Here is an 18,693-nt window from a genome sequence, read left to right as displayed (position 1 = left end):
CAAGAATGTTTTTTTCATAGGGTGAGCAGCAGCCCAGTTTTTTCCTGAAGAAGACAGAAATGGGACTGTATTATTTTCAGTGTTTCTGTTCCAAAATGTAGGTCTCAGTAGTTTTGTTGTGTTCTTCCATTTTGCAAATACAGCATTAAGAATCTACTCCATTGCACTTTCTATCCTCAGAAGGAAAGGCAGTGGTGTAGTGCCTTAATATATTGTGTAACCTGACAGAGTAAGATGTGTAGGATATGGTACAGCAGGGATTTAATGAGCCTTTTTTTTGTCCATTATCAGAAACTTCCTGCAAGACATGCCCATAGGAGTGGTTTAAAATCATTACTTTTTTTTTTCTCTTTTTCCTATCTTTTAAAAGCAGTTTGTTGTAGTATAAATGTGTTTGCTAAAGGTCAAGGACAAAATGCTGATGCAAGATGTGTGTGTGCAGTTTTCAATAATTTATAAAACCCTGGCATTTGTCAAAAAGATGCCATCTCATTCCGTGGTGTAAATACATGGAATGGACAAAATGAATTCTCTGTTGGGCCCCCAGTGACGGAGATACTGTGCAAAAGGTGCTTGACTGTTTTGCTATTTGTAGTGTTTGGCTGCCTGTTCAAATGTTTCCTGAATCATCTTTCAGTACAGTTACAACAGGAGAAGTGGCATTTTTAATATTGTGACTAACACTTGTAACAGAGCTAAGCATTCTGAGAGACAGTGTCCAAGTGCCTCACTAATGCATGATGTGGAGGCAATGTGCTGGATGATAACCCCAGAAATAACCTAGAATTCTTTTACAGTGCCAGGAAATACTCACTTGAATGCTTGTAGCTGTTTCAAAAGGAGATAAGTGCTTCAGCCCCTAAAAACCTGAGAATCTGGGGGAAAATAATATCAATAAACACTTCTTGTTGCCTCTGGAGTACTCTCAGACACTCTTATGTGTCTTGCTATCTATTATATCATAAATAGATGTAGGAGAGTGACTTTCAAAAGCCCTGATGTTTGCCACCAAAAATGAATGTTTCGTTATAGGAATTAATGGAAACTTGAAAAAAAAATACATAGAAAACTATTAATAATGTAAGTGTACATGTAGGACTCTAACTGATGAAAGGCTGCTGGAGTGATCTGCAGGAAACACAATTCTGCTGCTGTGGCCTTTGTGTTCCACACAAAGCTTCCCAGCATGGCTGTGGTCAGAGCTGGAGGTCCTTGCCCTCGCAGATCCTGTGGGTCATTGCTGTCAGGTATTGTGCAGGGGAATGGGGACATGCAGAACCTCAGAGGGGCTGTGTCCAAAGCGGCCAGGACAATTTGGGCCTTGAACAGAGGTAGAGAGTCATGGGTCAGATAGATAGGAGACAATGTATAGTGTCAAAACAAAGGAGACTTGGTGTAAATGTTGCTTTTAATATTTTGATTACTGTGATGAAAGGGCCAGAGAAAAGAACAGAAGAATTTCACAATATCAGTATATAAATCCAAGATATACCTGCATGTCTGGTACTCTTTCTACATCCTAAAGGGATACTGAATGAAAACAAGGTGTGTGAAACAGCTTCTAAATATATGACTTGGATCTATATTTAGATCTATGGATCTATATTTAGTTATTACCCTTAAGATTTTTTTAGATGCTATGAAGTATTGCATCAGGAAATTAGAAGTCTAATTCATAGATCAAATCATGAAGGGATAAATTAGTAGATTGGTATTACTAGCTAAAACAGCAGATTTGAAGTCATTCAAACAGAGTAATAATGGATTTAGAGAAGTAAATAATATGGGGATTGATCTGTGGCATAGGTTTCAACTTGTCTGGATACAGACTAATTCATAAGGGTAAACCATCAGAAGAGAAATTTAAGTGACAGAAATTGTAGAATGGTATTGTTTAAAACCCACCCTTGTTTCTAGAGCTTCTAGTGGACAGCAAAATGACAGTGTGCACGCAATGTAGTTTGATGAGAGGTAAAAAGTCTTTTGATGCATGACCTCAGAACAGAATTCATAGGAGAGTTTATTTGGGTCACAGCCCTGCTTTCTCAGTGCTAGGAAAATGGGCTGAACAGTATTGTGTCTGTTTTCATAGATTCCAGGGTTCAGACCAACTAAAAGAGACTTGGAGAAGCAGAAGCAGCCCTACAATGATTTATGCCCTATAGGGGCAGGGCCCCTTCATCTGTGCCCTTTCATCTAGAAGGGGCACAGATCCTGTCCTTTCTTTCAGGAACTGTTCATTAATATTGTAATGCATTTGGTAAAAGCTGGGATCTTTAGGACAGATTTAAAATGATAGAAGATGAGTTTGTTGCTGGGCTGAACCTTGACTCACTTTACCATTTCTGGCATGTCTTTCATCATGGTGAACAATGAGTATGCATGGCATCTTAGAGACACCAGCAAGAACATATAACATGTTTTCAGCACTTGACATCTCTGATGTGACAGTGAACACACTGAGTGGCAATTCCCCTATTTATCATGACAGGTTCCCTGCAACTTGCTTCAGGAGACCTGAGATTGCATACAGCTGTCCCAGAGAGGAAGGCTGTGCACCAAATTTTTATTTCCCTAGACCCAGAGATTCTTGAATAGTTCTATCAGGAAGCACATTCCTCTGCACTAAAGAAAAGTCTGTGTGTATAACCAGAAGGTCTGAGAGTGGCTGACTAGCTGAAATTGAAAGAAAGTGATCAAAACCTAGCATAAGAAGAATTGTGCGACATAGACTAGCAGGACAAAACCCTGAGCAATTGTTATTGGATGGCATAGGAAAACTGATAATCCATTTTATTTTAATACAACTTTAGAAGGTATTTTGGATCTCAAGATTAATTTGTTTTAAAAAAATAACCTCAGAAAGGATGTTCTACTGACTGGGCAAAACTGCTATTTCAGATGAGGCTAAAAGAAGCACTGCCTCTCACCACTGAATATAAAGACCTATTTTATGGCTCTGCAGACTGGTTTATTCTCCAAGTTCAGGCATATGCTGCTGCTGTTTTCATACCTTAACTAAGTGCTGTGAAGCAACTGAGTTCACCCAGGCTGTCATAAAATGTGAGATTCAACATTGTAGTTGAAAGTGCTTTCACAGAGAGAGATGGTGACAATGGCAGTGAGTGCCAACATGAGTGAGTGAAGGTGTTTAGCAAGTAGGAGTAGAGAAATTTGGGGTTTCTATCTCCATCCCAACGTTGTTCAAATATTTAATCCTGTTAGTTTTTGCAGTAAAATGGTAAGTTCTTCAGGGATGAGGGAGTGGATGTTGATTTGAAACTCTTTGGACATTATGTGTGGGCAGGTGCTTTGTTATGAAATAAAGATGCCTCCAGCTCTGTCTTAAAATTAAAAATCACTTTTGACCAGAAAACTGTCAGGTTCCTAGTCCAGAAAGGAAGGCTTTGAATCCTTGTCCACTGTAACATCGAGAGAGCTGAAGTCAGTTTCTTCACACTGGCATCTCTTTTCACCTGCTCTCTGTCGATAGAAGATCTGACATTGCTGCAAATGTCAGATGCACAATGTTGTTTAGGTATATTAATTAAGTATATTTAGTAGTCAATTTAACCCTCAATAACAATATAAAAATGTAAATGTGTTGTATTTGTAAAAATATCAAACAATTTGAATGTTCTTTCACAACAGGAGAAAGGCAAATATATATATTTAAAAAGGAATTGAAAATAATCTGATGAGAAAAGCAGGAAAAAAGTAAGGTGCTTCTCCATAATTGTTTATGTGCACGCTGACATCTGACAGTTTTCAGTGGTTAGTGTGAAGCAGATATTTTCCTTTCATTGAGGGAGAGGGAAGGTGATCTCAATTTGCTTTACAGTTATTTCAGGATATCTTGAGGTAAGAATGTGCCTGAGGATAGGTAGAGCAGAGCAGTTGGTGTCTGCTAACTTATTATACAAGGGTAAATCAGCCATTTGCTGGAGCTCTGTTTTGAAAATCTATCAGGCTGTTCAAATTCTGCCCTGTTATGTTTGCTGGTTTTTCAAATAGATTTGGGCAGCCATGCTTTGGTTTGCAATTAAACAGACAATTTCTTTAGGCATTTTTTTTCTGCTTCACTGAAGTAAAGAAAAATGTTTTATATCCATTTATTGCATTCACTGGCAGTTTCATTACTCTGAATATTCAAAACTCATGGAATGAGAATTGCAGCTTGGAAGAAATCCCAAGTTCTCGTTGTTAATGGTGTTTCAAAGAATCATATTCTGAATTATCTGATAAAGGTTACACTTTATTAGATTTATTGATAGCTTTCCTCATGGGTTGGGCCATAGGGTTGAATTGCTAAATGAAAAGAGTAAGTGTTTGCTTTTAGAAAGAAGTTGCTTATATTCTGTTTTTAGTGGGACGCAGTTGTTGGTCTTGGCCTTCTAAATCTTGATTAATCTCAGTTTTGTCTTGTAGCTAGTTCCTAATGATTGAAGCTGACATAGCTGCCAAATTCTTGTTTTGTGTAATAGCGAAATGTCCTGTTTATACTTTTTTTGAGGAACGCCCTTATTGCTCTGCCTTCCAGGGCCTCTGTATACAGCACTTTTTATTGCTTTGTTGTTTCCCATTCTGTTGAATCCCTGATACTCAGGTCTCAGACTGGTGTAGTTCATTGCCCACAGGCAGCTCGCAGCACCATGATGGCACGGCCTTCCTTCTGACAGACTCTGACATTCCAATTCCTGTACGGCCTGGCTCTGCTCACTGTGGTCACCACGCCCTCTCAGGCAGTGTGTCGCTGTGTCCTGGTGCATGTGGCACAAGAATTGCTTCTGGAGAGTGTCCTTAAATTCTCACACAAAGGACATTGCAGGCAGCTTTTAGGGAGCAGCCATTTAAGGTGGCAGTACCTGTGTGATCACAGTGCTGATCGTGTTCTATTTTTACATCCTCATGTGACAAAAAGCTCTCATTCATCCTGACTCTCCTAATCAGGGTGTTTCAGCCACTTTTATTTCTGTTGTGTTCAGTCACGGTTGGAAAATGAATGTATTCTTCAGTGCATCTGTTTTGAAGCAAATCTTGTTCTGAAGAACAATAGTGTCTAAAAATGCAATATTAAGATGGTTTTCCTGTCTAGTATAGGTTAATTAAAAGATTTAATATAATTTAGGATTTTTCTTGACTTTAAAGTTTGCCGAATAATTCTGTAAACACTTCTGTCCATTGGAGCAAAGAAGTGTTCAGAAGAAACCAGAAGGGCCATAGAGAGAAGCAAAAAAGAAAAAGACTAAGTAACAAACCTGAATAGCTGCAGGTTATATATTTAGCCTTGCTCTACAGGCATGTATTTCTTGATTGTATTTATTTGTATTTCAGTGTTGCTTGAGAGTTCCTATTGCCACTGTCTCTGTGGTTCCCATTCTGAAAAAAATTGCTTTCTAACCAGCCAACACTGGCAGTGTGAGGAAGGAAGTGTAATCCCCATTTTACAGTTGGAGAGAGGCAGACATGGAGTCTGGCTGTTCTCAGCTCACACAGGATGTCTCTGGAAGAGCCAGAAATTGAGTGCAGATATGTTGCTTGAGTCCTACTGAGTCTCAAGACAGTCCTTTCTCAAAACTAAAGAAAATGCATTTATTTGATATACTCATCTCAATGCTTTTCCTGTGGATACTATTTGGAACATCTGGGGTTTTTTTAAAATTCAAATTAATTTTTTTAATTGCTTTTCATTTCATATTTAGCACTAATATTTAATGTGAGATGGAATGGAATTTACAGCTTCATTGTGTGAAAGATTGCATTAGAATAAATTTTAATAATAGTTTGAACATAATTAAACACATTTTTTCAAAGAGATTGCATTTTTTGATAATCTTTATTGTCACTGCTATGTAAAAGTTTTAAATCTGTTTCCATCTCTTTTTCATAAATTGATGCATATGCAAAAATAGATGATATTTCAGATGCTTAAAAAGAAAAATATTTCCTCCTCTACTTTGTTAAAAGCAGATAATAGGTTAGACTGTAGTTTTTAATTATTTTCTTTCTAAAGTATTCAGAAATTGATAACTTTTAATGTACCATGCAAATCTTGAAATTGGTGTGTGAATGTGGTGGATCTTCCCATGATTTCATCTGGGAGAGCAGTTGTTTGCTTTTGTATTGGGGAATTTCTTCAGCAATGTAGGAGCAAAACCAGTTTTATTTTTACTGATTTGAATTTCTCCGAAGATCTTTTTACCAGAACACGTGAAGAGACTTGTCTAAGTCCCAGCCACTTGAGTAACTCTACATATTTGAGAACCACAGCAATTTACCCTGTAACTGGAAAAACTATCTCAGGGAGCCATGGAAAGTTGAAAACTTTGGGCTATGCCGGCTTTAATATCTGCAGGCTGTCTGAGGTACTGAGTGCTTCTGGATGCATATGCCAGGTATCAGCCTTTGACATGATTGTGGCAGCTTGGCTTTGTTAGCAGCTTAACATTCACCGTGTAGAATGAATTTAAACAATCTGCTGAATTCTTAACGTGAGGACTGGATTTACGGTTTTCTTTATTTTCCATATTTTACTGAAGTTGCAAACTGGTGTATTATTGTCTGTGGCTGTAGGCAACAGCAATAAAAACTGACCTAAAAGTTGGTTTTGTACTAACACATCTAAGAGGAGAGTTGCAGGTGGAAGAGAAGTTTGGCACAGTGTTTAGAGCTCATCTGCAGCCTTGGCTTTAGACTTGCCATTCTATTTTTTGAAGCTCTCTGGAGGATCTACCTGGACTATCTCCAGGTGGAACAAGTAGAACCACTTTGAAGAGAAGGTGAATGAGCATCAACTGACAAATTGTTGTCATCACAAGTAGTACTGGCAGAAAGATCTTGCAGATTTACATCCTGCAGTGTTACATCTTGAAACCTGAGGAAACAATTGGACTGGCTGGCAAAGGATCCATTTTTGTGAGTGTGATTCTTAAACAAGCTCAGTTTGTTACACCATATTCAAACTGCCTTTGGAAAATTAGCTATGATCTGAAGGGCACCTTGGTATGCATCTGTCTTAGGATTCTATTGCAAAAATGTTTCAGGGATTGCAATTGTCCAGGCATATGGAATAGTAATTGCATGCAAATACATTTTATGCTTTTTAGCTTGGCTCTGTCAGCTGCAAGGGCTGGCTGTGCCTGTTTAGTCAAGGAATGTATTATAAAAACAGACAGACTATTAAATGAAAAACTGGGGATGAAAACAAGAGGCCGAAATACAAAATATACTTTCTTAATAGTGACTATAGAAATTCTGTACCTAAACAACCCTGGATTTTTTAGTGGTGATCATATTGATTTAGTGTTTATTCATCGGCTATATGGATTTTTGTTACTTGCTGCCTTCTTTTCTCTGTGCAAGTCTCTGAAGATACTGTGACCTACATGAGGAGTGGCTAAAAAAGAAGTTTGTAATTGTGTATTTGCAGTACACTTAGGTTCAGCTCTTAGTTATGAGACCCAAGGTGTTTTGGTTCTTTTTTTTTTTTTTTGTAAGTGTCAATAGTTCATTGAAGAGTAAGCCTTGAAATTTTGCTATGGTGAGGACCAGAGAAACCACAGAAACATCACAACCAACACAAATTAATCAGTTTTATTTGCTTATCTATTTTTATCTGATAATTAAAATTGACTGTTTAGTTCAACAGAAAACCTATGCACAAATGACATTGATTTGTTTTGATAGGCTTATTGGAAGACAAATGAGCTTTTAATTACTAGTAACTAAGGAGTGAGAATGATGATAAAATCCTTTGAAGTGCTTCATAAAACAAAGTTTTGAGGAAGTCTATGGCTGAAGTTCAACATCTATTAATCTTTTTTAATTTTTCATCTAATCTAAATTGTTTTAATTATTTTCACTTCCACTCTGTCTGAAAGGGTAGGGGTGGTTCCTAAAGCACAAGGTTTTCTTCAGTGCGTGACAGGGACAGCACTGAGCAGGACTTAATAATTAATTAAACACATCTGTTTCCAGTCAAACAAGCTCAAATCAGTTTGCATCAAATAGAATGGATCACACAGCATTTTTTATTATTGAGCTTGTTAAGTGAATGGATGCGTTCAATAATGGGCAAAGTGCCCTTTGTGATTGAAAGAGTTATTTTTTTCTTTCTTGTTACTAGGCTTGCAGGTAATAACCTTAACGTTTTAGGTGTGACAAGAACAATTGAATTACTAACACAAAATAGGCTTATTTTGAATTTGGATTTATTTTGAAAGCATGAGTAAAGAGCTTATCCTTCAATAGGAAATCTGCAGTTCTTTGAAACTCAGATCTAGTCCAAGAAACTAGAATATGAAAAAACTATTGCAAGCAATTTTTGAGCTGTGCTTTGTTCACATGTCAACACATTTTATCTTCAGTACTCTTAAAGGGAAAGAAAATTTCTATGAATATCTCTGGCACTTGGCAGTGGAGCAAGCTTAAAATGTAACTGACAAACCATAGAACAGAACTAGCTCCTTCCTGAAAATTGTTCTTTTCTGTCACTTAAATGTTATTTTGGGGAGAAGAGATGTAGAAATTGTTCTTTGAGAACTTAGGTGTTCTTTTGACTTGTAGGGGAAAGAGCCTTGAAGGAGATAAGCCCTTCTGAACATAAAACCCCATACTTCCTTGATATGTCAAGTATATATGTAAACTTGCCATATAGTTGAGGGTTAAAAATGAGGAAGAGTCAGAGCTTGACCCTGATGTCTAATGTATCACCTTATATGTATGAGCTGTGCCCCCAAGCAAAGTAAATAACACTCTGAACTGTGACCAAACCATGAGATAAATTAATAGACCATATATTTTGGACTGTCCTCTATGGCCTCTAAGCCTTCTGTATCAGGACAAAATCTGACATTCATCATTGACTGTCTCTAAAATTAACTTTCTTAATAATCTTTCCTCTATTTTCTGTCCAAAAATGTTACAGAGTCTGGGATATACAAAAATTTGAGCCAAAGAAAGAATTCCAGCTGGGGTCAATAATAGTATTGTTTTATATAAGGAGGCTTTAGGATTTGGTGTCCCTGACACCGGACCTTTGGATTAGTGGAAAGATAAAATTCCAAATGTAGACCCAATACTTGTTTTTTCCATTAATGATATTTAAGGTTTACGTAATTCTTGAGGTAATTATAACAAATATTTAATAATAAATAACTGTGCTGCTTTACTGAGAAATGTAACACGAAGCATTGCTTATGCAGGGAAGAGAAGGAATATTGTACAGGAAAGAATGGAGTAACCTTTAGGACTGGAGCACTTGGGTGAAATTTGCATTTAAAGATGAGGAAATGTCTTATTCCAGTGATGTGTTTTCCCTTTGATGTGAAGACAAGTGGAGGGAGCTGCCTGATGGTCTTGGTTGATGACAGTGAACCAGCAGTGTGATTTAGCTCTCATTAAGGCAAGCATTTCTTCAGTAATATCTTGGAAGCTGTTTCCAGGACAAGCGAAAGTATTGATGCTTTTGCAAAAGGCAGTGCTAAACTTTGGAGTCTCAGGTGCAAAAATAAACATGTGTCTGGAGGGAGGGGCTTGTCCTCCCCAAGGAAACAGGGCAAGTACAGCTGATTTTTCCAGGAGATGAAACTTGAAGAGTTTGTAAATGTATAGCTACAGATCTATAAATGCATTATGAATGTAAAATTCAACAGAGAAAAGGGAAGACCATTAACTTGAAAGTCAGTGATGACATAAGGAACTACAAAACAGCTGTAGGAAAATTCAAGATAGAAATTAAAGGCAGCAAGGCTCAGAGAGCATTTTTCCTACATCACTGGCTTAGTCTTGTCCATGCTACTACAAATGCTGTTTTAAAAACAGGCAGTTTTGCCCCTGCATTCTAACTCCTGTTAGAAAGCTTTCAGCACCCAAATGAATCGGGCTCTGAAACTGCTGTCCACAAAATGAAGTGTAGGTAAAAGGCCCAGCTCTTTCACAAAGGAAGTTGTGTCCACAAATAGGATTGTGCGATGTGGTTAGCTCTGACCACACAGAGCTGCTTTGTAACCTGCTGATCTCTACGAGTGCTGTGCCCTTTCCTATTTCTGTAACTCCCTTAAATTCCAACATATCTGATGTTTTCTTTGAATAGGTTACTCTTTTAAGTCTGTTTTTGAAAATTCCTGATAGTGAATGGTGGTCACGTTCCTTTTTTGTTTATCTCTTTGCTCGAATGTGGCAACAGTGAATTAGCATAAATGGTGTGAGGAAAGTAGTTAATATAATTTGTATTCTTCTTTAATCCTTTGAATTTACCTCCTTGAAGATACATCAAAGATGAGTTTGGTTCATAAATATGTTCAGAAGATGAATACAGTAGGGGAAAAGAATCCTGTTTTATGGTATTTTTAAGACCAGAAATAAATCCTTTATAATCAGTAATTGACCTATATGATATGTTTTTTCCAGTTTGTTTCAGATCCTTGTGCCAGCAACCCCTGTCTCCATGGTAACTGCAGCACCAGCGGGGATGGGTACCTGTGTGTGTGCAGCGCGGGCTTTGAGGGAGCGCGCTGCGAGCGCTCCGCCCGCGGCCCTGCGGCCTCCGCGGGCACAGAGGGGACAGAGGCCAGCCCGGCCCGGCACGGCAGCCCGGCCTCGTCCACCCTGCAGCCTGACATTGCCCTGCCCCGCTCCAGAGCCACCGTCACCTTACCCACGTGGCAGCCAAGGGCTGGACAGAGAGTTGTGGATCTCAAATGGGATGAAATCGAGGTGAGACTATTCGGTCACAGTGAAAATTCGCTGACACGAAACCTTTAAAGTGGTTTTTTTGGGTTGTCATTTCTGCGTGGTTTCATGATGTCCTCATGAGAAGGCTGAAGATGTGATCTCTGCCCCGAGTTAATATGCTGATAAAGTTGAAACAAAAACCCTTTTGATCCGTGTTATGAGTAATGGACTTAAGCTGGCTAATGTGTTGTATTAGATACTTCTTTGAAATGGGATAATATTGGTTCTTCCAGTCAATTGTGTGACAACATATCTCCAAACATCAAATAAATGTAGGAAATGCTAAAAGTTAAAGCAATTCCTTTAATATATTTTTTGGTATTTGCCATTATTATCACATTTTGCTACATGTTTCTGCATTATTGAGACAACACAGTTGCTTGAGGATTGGAAGTGGTAGCTAATACATTACACAGGGCACAACTCTAGGGATGCAATGACAGTGGTGGAAACTTTTAAATGTTTAAATTTTAAACATTTGTTGTAACTCCAACAAACAAATCTCTGTCAAAATGTAACAATATCTGGTAAAACTACAGCTGGAAAGCACATAACGTATGATCCTTAATAAATGTGATCTTTGCTTTCTACTGTGTTGCACTCTGTGCTGTTTGTAATGCTTAATATTTTCATAGACTGAAGTATCTGCAAAAATTAAAAAAACTATTAAGCTTAACCAAGTTATTGTTAAAGGAATGATCAGCTTAGTACCAAGTTCTATGAATAGTGAAACTTGTTGCTGAAAAAATACTTAAATTTCTGTAGGCAAATTTTTATGACATCTTTTTCTTTTTGAGAAAGACCTTGTAATATAATTTTATTTCAGGTTGTTCAGGAATAAATAGGTAAAATGTCAGTTGTGTCTTTTTTTTGAGATGTTTCAATGAGTTTGATTCTCCTGAGGTGTTTTAACATACTGTATAATGAGAAAGTAAGCAGACAGGAGTTTAATCATGGAACAAGTTTAATCATTTCATCACTCTTTTCTGGCCCAAACATATTTGTTGAAGTTTCCACTGTAAAATTTATTTAATCAATTTTATGAAAGTAGATTCAGACCATGTAAAATATATGTTTGTTGTGTTACAATTCTGATATTAGCTGAGGTAGAAGTATTTATAGGGCTGTATTCCATTTCAGTGGGAGTGCTGGTGGGCTATGTCTGGAGCATAAAGCTTTATTTCCTGGAATTCCATCTCCCATATCTGTTATTTTACAGTAGAACATATGTCAGGCACCAAGGATGGAGTTTGGAGAGATCACTGAAGCAGAAACAAACAATGATCTGCTCTTATTACTTAGTTTAAATGCAGTCTCATCTCTGCATGGGTGGTCCATATGTCCTGATCAATTAAGGGCATGCTCTTCCCTGTTCCAGATTTCCCTGGTATGTCTTCCTCAATCTGTGGTCTGGTGTTGTATAAGGAACATTTCTGCCTGGTTTGCGTTTTAGGTAGATTCAATAAGAATTTCAGTCAGGCAGATAATTCACAAGTGACTATTCCAATAGCTGAAATTCACCCTTCTGCATGTCTTCTGTTACCTAATAAATTCAGATAGATCATCAGTTGCTATTGCATGACTAACACTAGCATGGCAATTACTTGCTATCCTACTACAAAATTGCTTGTGTTGATGTGTTTTAATATACTGTGATGGGTCTTGTATTTTTGACAAGCTCTCCAGTGTGGCATAATGACCTTCTACCTTGTTCTTTGGAAGTCACAGTGAGAGAGATGATTATCTGGAACAAAGAGATTTCCGTTGCTGATTCGAGACATTGTATCTGATCTCTATTAACTGAGGAGAGTTGATTTGCCTGAAGGTCTGTGCTCCAAAGCCTCTTTAGTGGAGGTTTCAGAAGTCAAATGTGTTAATAACAAAAACTCTACCTTTCCTCATAGCTGTAAGATCTTTGCAAAACTTGATCATTCACTCTCTTGAAAGGAAGAGTAGCTGTAGGTTTTGTATTGCAGAAATGTTCTCTTGTGATCTTTGAGTTTCAAAGGATAACAAGTACTGATATTATCTTGTTGTTTGTTTTTATAAATCTTCCCAGAGATTCTGTTTTCCAAATTATTCTATACTGGTAGTGGAAGTGAACTAATGTTCTTCAGACCCTATGGTCTCAGAGAGAAATTTTGCCAGACTTTTTCCAAATGGAAGCTCTCACAATCTTCAAGGATGAAGTTTCCATGAAAGCTTTTCAGGGAAATTTTGGGAACTCAAAGAATGAACACCTGAGAGAAGTAAGCTGTCTAGGAGAGGCATGATGTGTGCTTACAGTTGGACATGTTTTCTATATTCCTTGGATAGCAGGGATACATTTAGCACTGCTTGCTGGAATCAGCTGTCTCAGTAGTGTCTGTACCAGCAGGTAACACACAGATGTCTTTGGATGCAGTTTAATTTCTGAGTGGTCTTCATATAAGAAATTAATCTTTTCATGATGTCCAGATTAAGGACTAAAACCATAGATCATAAGCAAGAATTTTTTCTCTCAGTTGATTTTCTTTAGTATAATATGAATTTACCCATTGACAGATAATTCTTTTTCCTACTTGGGACAAGGGGTTCCCCTTGTGGAGAGATCCAGCTAACAATCCCCATTTCCCCAGTTCAATCATCTTTTGTGTTACAGAGTATAGGAGATATTTATTAGCCAGTAATGGAGGGAAAAGGAAACCATCTCATTAATCCTACTCAATTAATGGATTTAATAAAGATTTCAATGTACAAAATCAACGGTAAGAATAGCAGTACCATACTCTTTTATACAGCTTTTCATAATAGACCTGAAATTCTTTTCAAAGGAAATCAGCTGTATTATTCCCATTTTACAGACTGAGATGCTGAAGCACAGAGCAGTGGAGTGATTTGCCAGGTGTGCAGCCAGAAATTAGAATGCTGAGCATGTGAGTCCTAGTCTAACCTTCTATTTATACTGCAATTTTGTGCTCAGATTCAAGGCTTTGGAACTAATGATTAGAGGCTACAATAAACTTCTATTTCCCTTGCAGTGGGGACAGCATTTGTTTTATGTGTGTCCTTAGTCAGTAAATTGCAAGCCTTTAGGAGAGTGGCTGAATCAAGTGTAAAATCCCGAGTGTTCCTGCTCTGTAGCAATGGCAGAATTATTCCTTAAGTATATTCTTGAAACAGGAACCTTTTAGTCTTGACTAATTTTATGTGTTGCTAAATGTTTTTGCATTTTTTTGGTCAAAGTATGATATGGGTGCAGAAGGAGGAACAGAATCTGAACAAAGCCATTTGAGATTGATAAATACAGAATAGAAACTTGATCCTTAAAAATGATATCTTAGGAAAACCTTTCACATGGAAATGGGCGCAGGTTGGAGTATAAATGCTTGTCCTCTGCTTGTTTTCTTGACATTCCCTCTTATTATTGCTGTTAAGAGCTGGAATGTGTGTAATTTTGATTTGACTTAGGACAGCTTTTCTAACTGTGTATAAGATTTGTTTTTGAAATCTCAATAATTTTTCTTTTGTTCTGAGAAAAATAAATTCTACAAACACGGGAGAATGAAGGAAGCACAGATTTTGGTAGAATAATATTTGCTTTCTTCTAGGTTAAATCTGTAATTTCAATAACTCTCCTACAATATTAATTTCTGGAACTTTTTGTTTATATAGAAACATAATTTTCATAGACAACTTGATGTAAATATCTCTGGAGAGCTGCTACTTTTTATTGTATTTATTTTTTAAATAAAACCCTAAATGTCTCTAAAAACTCAATATGCTTAAACAAAACTTATGTGAATTTCATGCAAACCTCAGTTTATTATATTCCATTACTAAATCATGTTCAATAGATAGTTATAAATACTAGGTTTCCTATAATTTAAGCTCTTTGAGACAGAAGTTATGTCAAGATATTGAAGGTCTTCTCTTCTGAAGCTATATTGGTAGGTGGGCTCAGGATTTTTGGTTATCCAGAGTTGTTTTTGAAAAGTATCTGGATTCATTTAACTGTTCCTTCAGGAATCATCCTGTTTTGAAGTCCTAGAGAGTTCAAGGAAGAAAGAGGGGGGGAAAAAAAACCCCAACCCTGATGTGTTTACTGCCTTTCAGTGTTTTGGTGTAGAAATATCTATAGCTGACTTGACAGTCTTAGGTTGAAATTTATGTCCCAGCTTATCCTCCAGTGAGCTGAGCTCATACACTGCATGCAAAGATTTGACTATGTGCAATTTTTGCTCAATGAACTTGTTTACACAGTGTTTATCTTTCTTTTCAGAACAGCTCCATAGACTCTGGAATAATAAATGACTATTAATTCTTGATGGAAGTAATCTTTGTTGAATGACTGTGCTGTGATCTAAGTAGAGGATAGGCAGCTAAGCCTCACACAGCCACTTGCTCACTGCCCCATCCAGTGAGATGGGAGAGAAAATTGGAAGGGTAAAAGTGGGAAAACTCATGGGAAGATGAAGTCATTTCAGTAGTTTTAAAAAGGAGAAAAGGAAAACAAGAAAAAAAAAACCTGAACAAAACAAGTAATGCAAAAAGCCCTAATTACTCACCACCAAGTAGCTGATGCCCAGTCACTCTCTGAGCAACAGCAGCTCTGGCCAAGTTCCAGCACCAGTTTCAGCTGGGATCTGCTGTCCCACTGTGTTCCCTCAGCACCCCCAGCCTGCCCCTGGTAGGGCACTCTGAGAAAGAGAAAAGGCCTTGATGCTGTGTGAACACTTCAGTGATAACTAAAATATCCCTGTTACCAACCCTGTGTTCATCACAAGTCCAAAACATGCAAGCACAGCAGCATAGCACTGTGCAGGCCATTGTGAACAAAATTAACTCCATTCCAGCCAAAACCAGTACAGACTGAATGTCAGATTTTATGAAGCTGACACTGAATTTGGTGGATGGCTTGAAACAAGAAGGCAGCTTGCTGAAATGATAATCTAGGTAATCTGTCATTGTGTAAGAGAGCCTCCTGTGCCTGCTGATGCCTATTGGTGGGATGTTGGCATTGATAGTCTATGACAGAAAAACAAAGTTTTAATAATGTTATCTGGAGGATTGCCGTGCACTGGAAGGTGCTGGATCCTCCTGGTGCTGTGGTTGCTGACTCTACAAAGTGGCTCTTGCTCAGATGGGCAAAGAAACAGACTTCCAGCAAGAGAATTTGCTGGGTGGATGTGCAGCCTCCCTTACACCAGGTTTCAGTGCTGTGATAACTGGTAAGGCTTCTTCATCTGATACTGTTTGTGGATGCAGTCTGTCAGTCTCCCCCTGGTGTTCCTCAGAGAGGCACTACTCCTACTCTAAACACTTTTGCTTTTCTCTCCCACTGGTGAGATATGTTAGAAGTGAACCTGATTTTCTTTCTGTTCTGGTTTTCTTTCAAGCATTGTCCCATTTGAAACTCTGAGGGTAGAACCAAGTGCAGTGATGTGGAGGTTAAGCTAAATGACACTAGATTTTTCAGCAGCAGTAGTTTTCCTGTGCTACAGGGCAAGGAAATTGGAACTGCTTTTTTTTCCTTTTAGAATTTTGTTCTGAGTTCAATTTCTGTGCTAGAAATGATCCTGCTTTGTTCCTTGACATCCTGACATTAAGAAGATAGTACTAGATCCCTCTCTTGTGGTTCTATTCCGTTGCCTTTTCTTTTCCTACTTCTCTTTTCACTTTTTATTTGCCAACAGCTGTTCAAGATCTATAGTTAGGATCTAACCTGTTTTATTTCTTTCATGTATTATTTTTTCCTTACATAAGGAAGACTGCCAAAAGTGTTACATGTCTTAAAAATGAGGGATGCCTCTTGCCACACTTACAGGGTCAGAAGAGAAGAAATCCTGATGGCTTTATTCTGATAAAAAAAGTAGTTGTATGTTCAGAAAAGCCAAAATTGCACGTTATGAAACTTGCTTTATTAAACTGAAATTTAATATGAAATCCCTTGGAAGAAAATCTGAAAGAACTAGCATTTACAAGACCATCCCTCATACTGCATTTGTCATGACAGTTTCTGTCCTACTGAAGAACTGAAAGGTTTTCTTTCATAATGACCATGCCAGTTTTCATGGGGTACCACCCCAGAACACAGCCTTGCTTTTCTCAAAAAACTCATTTTCTCACTCCTTCCATAACATAATGTCTTGGATGAGTTTGTGTCCGTCTTTTTTATTTAGTTCAAGAATTGTGTGCATTCATACATTGTGTTTAATTCCAGGCTAATTTGCCCCACTTTGCTCTGGCTGCAATACTGTGCAGAGTTGTCTGTTGCCCCACTAGGAGGTAAGAAGAGGAGAACAGCTTTTGGAGATGAAAAAACAAGAGGTTGACCAGATGGAAAATTCCCAAGGCAATATTTTGAAGGAGAACATTCTCAGAACAGGGGGGAAGTACCTGAGTCACAGGTGTCTGTGTGTGCCTGAATGTGCACACACATGCACACATACTTATTTGTGGTTAATTTGGGGATATTTTCAAAAGAAGCACTTTCACTGTGTGCTGCAGAGGGGTTTAGTGAAAGCTGTGGTGTCACTGAAGTTACAATTAAAATTAACAGGAAATACTTAATAGGCAGCTGGCTCATGGGCTGACTTTTCACTGACAGCCTCATAGTGTCGGTGAGGTTCAAGGCACCTCTGGGTTTCTTTCTAGTCCAAACCCTTGCTCCAAGCAGGGTCAGCTAGAGCAGATTGCTCAGGACTTTATTCAGCTGAGATTTAAGTAACTCAAAGGATGGAAGGTCCACAAGATACCTGGGCAGCCTCCTCCACTGACTGGAACTATCTGTTGGTTTTCAAAAATATTTATTAATACCTTGTTGATAGGGTAGTGAGGGCTTTCTAAGGCACATATAAATTTGGCCATCCTACTTACAAACCACTTTTAAATTTGAGGAAAGTGTGGTGCATTTTGAAAGAAGTAAAAGCTTTCTGCCATTCTATCAACTTGGGACTGAGGTACAAAAGAAATGCAAACGTATCATGGCAGCAGAATGGCTGGATTTTGCACTGTCAGGATTAGTCTGCCTGTGTTGATAAGGCCTTGTAGAATTACAAATGTCTGCTCAACTTTTTAAGAAATCTACTATGAAATTTCATATACAATAGCTATCTTCAGAGAACTAATTTCAGCACTGAGAGGCTACATAAATGTAGACTTAGTCTGTATGCTCCTCTTCTCAGCCTTATTGAATTAAAGTCTAGTACACTTAGGAAAGTAATAAAGGCACTCACTCATGTAAAAATATTGCCTTGGGATTTATATAGGTATTTCAGCACTTGTTGGAATAAGTGTATATCTCATTATTCTGGTTTTGTTAGGCAGGAGAATATCTGCCTAACTCATGCTATTTAATTTCTTCAGAAAAGTTGCAATATGGAAGAATAGTCTATTTCTCTCTTAGGCACCAGTCCTGATTTTCTTTGCAATCTCTTCTATACCACTGCCATGGCCTGGTAAGGAAATCTAACAAATTCACTGCTGGCTTGTTAAGGCCCAGGTGGAGATTGTAGGAGTGAGAACTCTCAAGATTTCACTCTTGCTTTCTCAAATGATGCTGCTCTTTTACCTATGTAAAGTCTAAAGGCATTTGAAGGAGAAATATAGTTTTTGTATATTATGTTATCTTTTAAGAAAAATATAGCATGATTTAGATGCAAACTTGTGAAACCTTTATGTAAAGAGGAATTCTTTACTGTCCAAAATTTTATATTTAATAATCTTTAAATAAGATATTGAAGAACAGTCTTGGATGTATTCTATGTTGTCACGGGAGCTTATCTTTGTAATCAGCTCCTAAACATACTTCAGACTCTGGAGGGTGCATGAAGGTTTTATTTTCTTTGGTGACTATTTTTAAAGTAGCTGCATCATTTGTGTAAATGTTTATAAGTCTGTTCCCCAAGAACCATCTTTCTGTCCTGACATTTCTGTACTATTAAATGCTTCAGGAGAAGTGTTGGATGTCATTGCAGT

At 37.8% G+C, this 18,693-nt stretch overlaps 1 protein-coding gene across 1 annotated transcript in view; it reads left to right on the top strand.

The window, feature by feature from the left end:
- DNER (delta/notch like EGF repeat containing) overlaps nt 1–18,693 on the top strand; it is a 107,755-nt gene that overhangs the window by 33,605 nt on the left and 55,457 nt on the right. Inside the window, exon 2 of the mRNA XM_063166863.1 lies at nt 10,411–10,716. Coding sequence (XP_063022933.1) covers nt 10,411–10,716 — 306 coding nt within the window. The remainder of the gene's footprint in view (nt 1–10,410; nt 10,717–18,693) is intronic.

This window comes from Melospiza melodia, chromosome 12, assembly GCF_035770615.1.
Source record: "Melospiza melodia melodia isolate bMelMel2 chromosome 12, bMelMel2.pri, whole genome shotgun sequence".
Classification (NCBI taxonomy): Eukaryota; Metazoa; Chordata; class Aves; order Passeriformes; family Passerellidae; genus Melospiza; species Melospiza melodia.
Note: the sequence above shows the minus strand (reverse complement) of the source record. Positions and strands in the feature narration are given on the sequence as shown.